This window comes from Saccopteryx leptura, chromosome 11 (assembly GCF_036850995.1).
Source record: "Saccopteryx leptura isolate mSacLep1 chromosome 11, mSacLep1_pri_phased_curated, whole genome shotgun sequence".
In the NCBI taxonomy this organism is placed as follows: Eukaryota; Metazoa; Chordata; class Mammalia; order Chiroptera; family Emballonuridae; genus Saccopteryx; species Saccopteryx leptura.
In genome coordinates, this window is record NC_089513.1 from 56,551,748 (window position 1) to 56,562,156 (window position 10,409).

At 51.6% G+C, this 10,409-nt stretch overlaps 1 protein-coding gene across 8 annotated transcripts in view; it reads left to right on the forward strand.

Moving 5' to 3' along the window:
- Positions 1 to 8,633, forward strand: part of MTCL1 (microtubule crosslinking factor 1) — a 171,350-nt gene extending 162,717 nt beyond the window's left edge. For 5 of the 8 annotated variants that reach the window (XM_066353171.1, XM_066353174.1, XM_066353172.1 and 2 more), the window contains 2 exons: positions 359 to 1,895; positions 7,431 to 8,633. In XM_066353171.1, the coding sequence (XP_066209268.1) occupies positions 359 to 1,895; positions 7,431 to 7,625 (1,732 nt within the window). In that variant the 3' untranslated portion in view covers positions 7,626 to 8,633. Of the gene's footprint in view, positions 1 to 358; positions 1,896 to 4,668; positions 4,726 to 7,430 lie in introns of all 8 variants that reach the window. The other 3 variants (XM_066353175.1, XM_066353178.1, XM_066353179.1) reach the window with 1 other exon arrangement.
- The last annotated feature ends 1,776 nt before the right edge of the window (positions 8,634 to 10,409 follow it).

The window sequence follows — 10,409 nt, forward strand, 5'->3', positions numbered from 1 at the left end:
ATAGCTGACACCTTCTCTCTCACTCCCCCCACAGGGAGTGTCCGTGTCCTCCATAGCTGACACCTTCTCTCTCACTCCCCCCCCCACAGGGCAGTGTCCGTGTCCTCCATAGCTGACACCTTCTCTCTCACTCCCCCCCCCCCCACAGGGCAGTGTCCGTGTCCTCCATAGCTGACACCTTCTCTCCCCCTCTCCCCCCACAGGGCAGTGTCCGTGTCCTCCATAGCTGACACCTTCTCTCCCCCCCCACAGGGCAGTGTCCGTGTCCTCCATAGCTGACACCTTCTCTCTCACTCCCCCCACAGGGCAGTGTCCGTGTCCTCCATAGCTGACACCTTCTCTCTCACTCCCCCCACAGGGCAGTATCCGTGTCCTCCATGTCTGAGTTCCAGCGTCTGATGGACGTCTCTCCCTTCCTGCCGGAGAAAGGCCTGCCCGCTGCCGGCGGCAAGGAGGACATCACCCCACCCCTGTCCCCCGATGACCTGAAGTACATTGAGGAATTCCACAGCAAGAGCTGGGACCACAGACCCCCAGACTCCTGGGGAGACAGGACCGAGCGGGGCCGGGCGGGGAGCGAGGCCCGTGCCGAGCCTTTCCCGGACTCCTCCTGGTACCTCACTACGAGCGTCACCATGACCACGGACACCATGACCAGCCCGGAGCACTGCCAGAAGCAGCCCTTGCGGAGCCACGTCCACACGGAGCCGTCCGGGGTGCGGGTGCTGCACAGCCCGCCTGCGGTCCGCAGGGTGGACAGCATCGCGCTGGCGGGCGGCGAGGGCGCAGGCCGGCTGGAGCCCGAAGGCCCGTTTTCCACGAGCAGAGCCAGAGGGCTCGCGGGAGACATGAAGGGGGGCCTCTCAGAACACATGCTTAGCAGGTGGCCTTGTGCCCCCTCCAGGCACCCCCGAGACTACGGGGAGGGAGGGCTGCGCCCCCTTGATAGCACCCTCTGCACCCCCCTGGGTTTTACCTCCCCGCTGCGCAGTCTGGAGATGTCCAAGAACATGAGCGATGACATGAAGGAGGTGGCCTTCTCTGTCAGGAATGTCATCTCCAGTTCCCCCGAGCCCCCGGCCAAGGACATGGCCTGCCAGACCAATGGGTCCCAGACAGCTGGGACGCAGACGGTGCAGACCATCAGCGTTGGCCTGCAGACTGAAGCCCTGCGCGGCACTGCCCTCACCAGCAGCCCCCACAAGTGTCTCACACCAAAGGCGGGGGGTGGGGCCACACCCACGTCCTCTCCGTCCCGCGGCCTTAGGAGCAGGCAGGTGGCCCCTGCCATCGAGAAGGTGCAGGCCAAGTTTGAACGCACATGCTGCTCCCCCAAGTACGGGTCTCCCAAGCTGCAGAGGAAGCCCCTCCCCAAAGCTGACCAGCCAAATAATAGGACCTCGCCAGCGCCGGCCCAGAAAGGGTGCAGCGAGTCTGCCTGGGCCCGCTCCACCACCACGAGGGAGAGCCCCGTGCACACCGCCATCAACGACGGCCTCTCCAGCCTCTTCAACATCATTGACCACAGCCCCGTGGTGCAGGACCCCTTCCAGAAGGGGACGCGGGCTGCGAGTCGGCCTTGCTCGGCAGATCCCCGGCTGGAGCTGGGCCCCGGCCAGGAGACCAGCCCCAGCTCCCGGGGACGGTCACCCAGCCCCGTCAGGGTTGGCCTAGAGACCTGTAGGGAGGAAGGGGGAGAGGGCACGCCTGCGAGGCAGGACTTATCTGCTCCCCCTGGCTACACGTTCACGGAGAGCGTGGCCCGGATCCTCAACAAGAAGCTGCTGGAGCACGCCTTAAAGGAGGAGAGGAGGCAGGCCCCCCACGGCCTCACGGGTCTCGCCAGTGACAGCCCCCTGGGAGAAACGGTCAAAGTTGAGCCAGGGTCTATTGAGGTAATGAACCCTGAGTGCTCCATACCCTCCCCCGCTAGCTCTTCCATCCAAACATTGGGGAAAAAAACAAGTTTGAACCTGGGATTGTACTAGGTCATTTGATTGCAGGGATCTTAGTCCATAGCAGGTTCTTGGGAGCTAGGGTGAGGCCAGGCTTGTGGGAGAATAGAATAGGCAGAACCACCGACCCTGAGCAACTGCTTCCAAGTAATAATTCACGTTCTTGTCTCTGGTCTAAGAGATGGCTGCTCACCTGCTGCTCTGGGCTTCTCACTTGGGGTCATAATTTGCCTTCTTTCTGAATGAATCTGTGTCCTTAGGAATGTATGTGTGTGAAGTACAGGAGGGTCGTGTCAGGGCTTTCTGCGTGCTCCAGATCTGTTTCCGTGACGACGCGAGAGTCATGTGCTGCAGAGGGTTTTGAGAGTGTGGATTCTAGAACAGCTCTCATGAGGAACTACGCGGCTGGATTCCGCGTTGGCTTCAGTGCGTAATAGCAGTCTTACATCTCACAAATTACTGTCCCCGTGTCCACGGATCCCCCCCCCCCCGTAATAAAACCAGGTGAGGCAAACATACAATCAAAGTCCTGCCTGCCTACAATGCGATCATTACGATCCCCCTGACACAGTACATATTCCCATGATTATTATCTGACCACACAGATCACAGAATTCTGTCGCTATATTTTCCCTTAACGATATTCTCAAATCTGCCAACCTTGAATTCTGCTGCATCTCCACAACATAGTATATTTGTACCACACTTTTTTTTTTTAATCCCTATTTCCACTTCAAAAAATGAGCAAAATAAAGCCTGCTGACAGTGCTGGGATGAGGAAGCAGTGGGGCAGCCTCAGTTTCCCCAGAGCTGAAGGAGCATGTTTCTCTCCCTTCCTCCAGCCTCTGCCACCCGCGGAGGCCGCCCCACCGGAGGCCACTCTGGGTGTCTGGGCTCCAGTTTGTCTGTCTGGGCTATTGGTGGGTCGGGATGCATGGTCCCCAGCCCTTGGTCCGCCTCCGTTTAGGAGTGATCCCCGTGTAGACTTGGGAATGGACCCCGACCCACCAATAGCCCAGACAGACAAACTGGAGCCCAGACACCCAGAGTGGCCTCCGGTGGGGCGGCCCCGTGGTAGCAGAGGCTGGAGGAAGGGAGAGAAACACGTTCCTTGAGCGGCACACCGCTTCCCCACCCACCCTGGCCCGGCTTCCTGAGTGAGGAGAGGAGAGAGGTGTTTTGCTACGTTCTGCCCCACATTTTCCACAGGGAACAATGCTGGTCAGATTCCCAGTCCAGCCTACAAAGTGTTATTGAACTCAAGCGTAGAGGCAAATCTGAAATAGGTCAAACCCTGTGACGTGGCCAGTGACCTGCAGGAGTGGCACTATCACGTAGTTCAACCTGATCTTGAAAGCGTGTGGCCCACGTTTTTTGCGAAGATGCAAGTCTGTGGTAAAAGTGCTCTGAGAAGAACAATGATCATGGTTAAGTGTTCGCAGGTGACAGGTGGTGTCTTCTGTTACTTCCGTCCCTCTGGAGCCCTCAGGTAAGTGACTCGCTGCTGTGGAGGGTGTATTTGTGTGAACGCCTGCCTTCTCCGGGCTCTGGGGCAGCAGCTGAAATTGGGATTTTGTCCCAAAGCATTAACTGGCTGTGTCTGGGGTATCCATTTATATGAGAGACTAAATAGAAATTAATTTTTAGGAACTAAAAAATGCTCCAAGTAATCTATGCTACTATAAAGAAAATGGTTTGATGGCTGGATCACAGCTCTAAGGCATGAAAGTGGTGTATCAGTACAGAGTTGTGCCTATCTATCCCTTCAGTTCTCTGGAAAGGGCCTGTTTAGATTTCCTTCTCGCTTGGTGTGTTGACAACCACCAGAGATTATGGGCCAGTTGAAGGAACACAGCGCCATCTCAGGGGTCCAGAGCCCGCCTGGAGCACTCCCTGGCACAGCGTCAATGCCAGGGGCTCTCCACCCCCCCTATTTTTGTTGGAATTTTGCTTGTTCTAAATTCCAGTGGAATTATTCTTTGTCTGAATTGACTTAACACTATTGAACCCATTGGAGAGCCCTTCACCCCATAAATTAGGTGGGAGTTCCGGGTTTTCGTTCCAGAATCCCCAGAAGTGATTCTGATTTCTCAGCCTGCTGTGAGTGCCGGCCGTGGCCTCTCTCCTTGAGTGTTCACTCGGATGTCTAGACGGGTGATGTGGGGACGCTGGCGAGGCCCCTGCACAGCAGGGCACCCCGCCTCAGCCCACAGGCCACCTACCCTTTTCCTCTTGTAGCCATGGCAGTGGTGCAGAGGGAGGCTGGTGTGAAGAGAAGGACAATGATCTGGAAATACAATTCCGTTCCTCTCTCTCGTGTCCAAGTGGAAAATGGAAGGAGAAGTTTTTAGTATGAGCAGCAGTCGCTTGATCACCGTGACTAAAACAAACTGGCTGTTCCGTGCTCTGTTGCAAATACCAGAGTCCTGAGACTTCCATCTCCCCGTGTGCCAAAGGGCAACTCGGGGAAGAGTGGAAACTGGAAGAGAGGCCTGTGGCTGCTGCACAGTGAGGGTCCCTCCTCCCTCTGGATAGGGCAGAGGGGGGGTGTGCCCCAGGAGTGCACGTGCCTCTTCTGCGGGACCTCACGCCGCTCCTGATAGCTGTCCCTGGAGCTGGCACCTGGCTTGTCAACATTTACTGTTCTTCTTTTTAAAAAAATACTTTCAAACCTATTTGCTTTTCTTTTCTTTTCTCTGTCTGTTCTGTCCAGAATCAAACTGTCTTACTAACTGCCCCCTGGGGACTCTAGCCCTGACTGCCTCACGCCGTAAGTGCTTTCATCCTTCTTTCCGAACTGTCTGGAGAGGTCATTGGTGCGACTCGGGGTTGGCGTCTGACAGTCAGAAACCACGCAGAAGCGTCCCAGGGAGACCCTGGCTCTGGGTCTGTCCGCAGGGACAGATTGAAAGCCCGGACCGTCCCTTTTTGCCGAGTGTTGGCCGCTCAGCGCACAGACAGGCTCTCGGGTTGTGGTGGTCCTGCCGAGGCTCCTGCTGTCCTGGGCAGCGTGCAACCGGTCCGCTTTCCGACGGCAGGGACACCAGCCAGAGCAGGGGCTGCCTCTGCCAAAGGGTTCTCGCCTCTGGGCATCTTTGAGCCAAGCGTTTTCCAAGGCAGCCTGGACCTGCTACCGGTATTGGGTGACACGTGTCACTAACATGTCCAGTATCAGGTGTGACCATAATACGATGAGGCTTCTTCCTTTTATTTGATAGCCGTACTAGAAGGAATAAAAGCAAATACATCTTGTCCTTAGAAATGATCATCATAGGTAACCTAGGAAGTACTCAATAAATATTTTTTGACTGGATGAACAGCAAAGTCATCCCTGCCCCCAAAAGATATTCTCTCAGAATTGACTTCCAAGCCCCAATTGAGGTACATGAAAAAATAGGAGGCTTGCCTTTTTTTTTTGTATTTTTGTATTTTTTTGAAGTTAGAAGTGGGGAGTCAGACAGACAGACTCCTGCATGCACCCTACCGGGATCCACCTGGCATGCCCACCAGAGGGCGATGCTCTGCCCATCTGGGGCATTGCTCTGTTACGGCCAGAGCCATTCTAGCACCTGAGGCGGAGGCTATGGAGCCATCCTCGGCGCCCAGGCCAGCTTTCCCCCATGGAGCCTTGGCTGCAGGAGGGGGTGAAAGAGATAGAGAGAAAGGAGAGGGGGAGGGGTGGAGAAGCCAATGGGTGCTTCTCCTGTGTGCCCTGACCAGGAATCAAACCCAGGACTTCCACACGCTGGGCCGATGCTCTACCGCTGAGCCAACTGGCCAGGGCAGGAGGCTTGCTTTTAATCAAGGATATAATTGCCCATCTGCCTCATTCCCTGGTCTCAACATGAAGTGTTGAGTACCAAAGTACAGTTGTCTCTCAAATACTAAAAAGGTGCTACAAGAATTGTAAGCCCACATCACAAACCGATAGCAGCCGCCTTGCCAGTGTGCACACACTTGCACACAATACCAGCACACACACAACACAAGCACACACACACACAATACCAGGAGCAGTGACACCAGGAGACAAAAAATACTACAGTAGCCAATTTCCCAAACTATGTGTCCCCTAAATCCCTGGGCTGAGGTGAGTGAGGTAGGGACACAGCTTACCCCTCTGTTAGTTCACATTTCAGCCATTTCAGGACTGATGGTGTTTTCACAGGTGGGGTTGCCATGGTTCTCATTAGCTACATGCTTGCTAATTGGGGCTTCCCCATTGTCATATGAAGTACCAACCACAGAAGAGTCAGGGAGCGTTAAGAGTTAGTCTCCTGTGTTAGTGCTTGTCCGCTGATCCCACAGGGAGGCGGCCACCCCACTGCATCCCTGTCCTGTTGCACCTTCCATCTTCCTAGTCACGTTGTTCATCACACTGTCCTTCAACACCGTCGCTGTCTCTTCCCCGTGTCGCTCCCCTGCTCTGCTGACTGAACTGTCCTCATTCTGATCTTTGCAGTTGCTTGTCGCCTCTCTTTAAATCCTCTGACTAACTTCCTGGTTGGCTCCGATGGCCTCTGGTCTGTGTCATCCTTCACTGCAGTGGTTACCATCACAGCTTTCTGTTGTCTGTCATTCGGGCAGACGGGTTCCGCCCTGTAGAACTCACTGTTTCTTCAAGCCACAGCTTTTCACATTCCTCTGTGCCAGCAAATTCCAAGTTTGGGTGTGCTTGTTTCTGATGGTGAAAACATAGGTCAAGTAGCTTAACATTCTTTAAAACCGAAAACGGAGCGGCGGCCCCTGAGAAGTATTGCAGGTGATTTGCACCATGGTGGAGGGTGCCTTGCATTACCTGTTCTCAGAGGCGTGGGGCGCCTGCATCACGACAGAACACCGCCCTCTGATTCCACTTTTGTAAACACTGCTGCAAGGAAGCCTCGTAAAGGGAACTAGACCCAAATTAAAATTTCTGCCAGCAGCATTTCTTCATGTTGTGGGAGTTTGTTTAACCCACTGCCAGTCAATTTGGAATAAACGGTAGCGGAGTTTGTTTTGAGGCGAGTCATTTCTAACACAGCTAGAGGAAATCATGGGCTGTCAACAGTCCAGGCATAGGGAGGCTGGCCTTGAGCCTTTAGGACCAGTCACTGTCACTAAATAGATCATTCAGGAGGGCCAACATGCTGGGATCAGCTGAATCAGAGTATGACCATGTGGCCTCTGTCTTTCCCCACCTTCCATGTGCTCCAGCCTAATTCTGATGGTGTTCTGCAAACACACCCATTTCATGGTTTTATCATTGTTTATCCTAATTTGATACCTTCCCATTACTGTCATCGCTGATCATTCGTGTTGGATTCTTATCATTTTAAGTTAGTCTCCATGAGCATGATATAAATTAACACTCGGAAGTTGCCCCTGGTCTGTTTACATTAACTTAGTTTGTTGAGAAGTGTGTTTGGGGAAATCACCCCCCTGGAAGAACTATCTGTCTGACTAACCCTGTCTTTCCCTTTCTGGCTTTTGAAGGAACTACCTTGTTCCGCACTAGCTCCATCCCTAGAACCCTGCTTCTCCAGGCCCGAGAGACCAGCAAACCGCCGCCCTCCGTCCCGGTGGGCGCCACATCCCCCCACTGCCTCACCGGCTCAGTCACTCGGAGACCTGGCCTCCTTGGAGGAGCTCGGCGACGAGGAGCCCCCCGGGGAGAAGGTACACCTGTGACGTGATGCAAGTTTGCATGGATTATTACGGAATAATTCACTGTAATTTGCATAGCCGCACCATCGTCATCAACCCAACTCTGCCCAAAAAGAGAGATCTACTTTTTCCAAGGTCAAAGAATGTTTAAAAAAAAAAAAAACACACACACACACAGCTGCTGAATGTTCAACCTGTGAACCTGAGATGTTTCTAGAAGGAAACAGTAAATGTGCCTGTAAGAACTTAATTTTTTTCATAGCTCAGAAAACTATTTTTGTCCTCCATCTTTTTTACACACAGTATATATCAAAGAAAAAAGGTAAATAAGATATAAATAAATTTAAAAAAAATAAAAGTTTTAAAGATGCACATTTTAAGAGATTCTGGACACCCTCACTGTCAATACTGACTGCCTCTATTAAATTTGCACTGTTACATTTTTGGTTTGGCTTATTTCCATGTTGGATTAGAGTGTTTTAAGTTAATTTTATTTTGTCAGTGTTTTTTGGTTTTTAAGCATCTTTGAAAACTTCAGACTGATGCAGTGAACTCTTCATAGTGAAAAGCCATGAAGCCAAGTAGACCAGACAGATGTGCTGTATGTTGGAGGGTTACGTGTCGGCATTCTGGAGCAGGTCCGGTCCTCAGCCGGGCTTCCCAAACTCTGTATAATCCACATATTCTACGCGACCTGCACGTCTTCGGGTTTGAAGCACTGCGTGCATGTACATACTGCTGCTGTGGTCTCACCATCACCTCTGTGTGAGTTGTCTGTCCCATCGTGACACATTGTGAACTCCCTCGTACTGTACTGTACTTCTGTTGTCTTCTTGCATTGATGATACAACAGCAATGGCACTTTTAAATTATTGTTAAAAGATTAACTGACAATATGCAGTGTTTACTCAACATTTTCTGTTTAAGGAAAAAATGCTACAAAAAAGTCAGGAGGATACTCACATGGAAGCCCAGGATGGTGCCTCAGAGTCTGTATGAGACGTGGTGAAATAGGTGAATAGAAATAAAGCCTTTATGAGTCAGCAGCCGGTTCCGGACCTCGTGTTTCCCGTGCCCTCCATCTCCGCCGAAGGGCTCAGGAAGAAGTTTGCCATAACCGGGGGATCTTGGGAAAGGGGGCATGTGAAAAGGCAGCTGCCGCTGACATACCTAACAGGATGCGCAGAGTGCGTGACTGTTTAGTTTCACTGTACTGTAAGGGAGCACCGGGACAGATAACAAAGCAACTTCATTCATGTTGAAAAAGTCAAGAAGGGGGTGGGTGTGGGGTTGTGAAGAAACTGGCTATCATCAAGTCCAAATGTGCCATTGTGAATGGCTGACTTCACTTAGCATAATGTTTTTCCTCTTCTGGGGGGAAGCAGGAGTAGCCAGTCACTGCAGGACAGGCGTTTGCACGCTGACACTGAGATGTATTTGGTGGAGGAGGAGTCAACAGAGGTATGTGCGCTGCCAAAAGCACCTGAAGGACTATTTTAGGTCAAATCTTCTGGCTTTGATGTTTCATTAAAACAACAATTTTCTTATCTAGACACACTAATAGAATAAGTTTTATTCCCAGCATTACCATAGTTCCCTCTATAAATACCCCCCAAAATGGAAAATAACAACTATTTGTTGGCGAGGATATGGAGACGCTAGAACCCTGATGCACTGTTGGTGGGAATGTCGAATGGTGCAGCTGTTGTGGAAAACAGTATGGTGATTCCTTCCAAAATTAAACAGAATCTTCGTATGTTCCAGCAATTCCACTTCCAGGTTATAGGCCCAGAAGAATTAAAAAGCTTGGATTTGAACATCTATTCATACACCCATGTTCACAGCATTCTTTACCATAGAGTATAATCAGACCCAGTGTCTACTGATGGATGAAGAGATAAATACAATGTGGTGTGCATACAGTGGAATATTATTCAGCCTTACAAAAGGAAATTCTGACTCATACTGCAGCATGAGAGAACCTTATGCTAAGTGTAATAAGCCAGTCACAACAATAACAAATAGGCCCTGGCCGGTGGGCTCAGCGGTAGAGCGTCGGCCTGGCGTGCGGGGGACCCGGGTTAGATTCCCGGCCAGGGCACATAGAAGAAGCGCCCATTTGCTTCTCCACCCCCCCTCCTTCCTCTCTGTCTCTCTCTTCCCCTCCCGCAGCCAAGGCTCCATTGGAGCAAAGATGGCCCGGGCGCTGGGGATGGCTCCTTGGCCTCTGCCCCAGGTGCTAGAGTGGCTCTGGTAGCAACAGAGCGACGCCCCAGAGGGGCAGAGCATCACCCCCTGGTGGGCAGAGCATCGCCCCTGGTGGGGGTGCCGGGTGGATCCTGGTCGGGCGCATGCGGGAGTCTGTCTGACTGTCTCTCCACGTTTCCAGCTTCAGAAAAATACAAAAAAAAAAACAAACAAATATTGTAAAATTCCACCTATACAGGGTGGGGCAAAAAAAGGTTTACAGTTATTCATATGGAAAACAGTACAATAATAATAATACAAGAATAAGCTCTGTTCTGTGTACTCACAACTGTAAACCTACTTCTTCCCCACTATGGGGGAAGCTAGAGTAGTCAAATTTATAGATAAATAGAAGTAAAGTAATAGTTACCAGGAGGTGGGGAGAAGGAAGAATGGGAATTGGGTACAGATTTCTGTTTGGGATGATGAGAAAGTTCTGGAAATGGACAGTGGTGATGGTTGCATGACAACAGAAATGTATTTATGCCACTGAACTGTACACTTAAAATGATTAAAATGTTAAACGTTATATTTTACCACAATAGCAGTGCTTTAATGCCA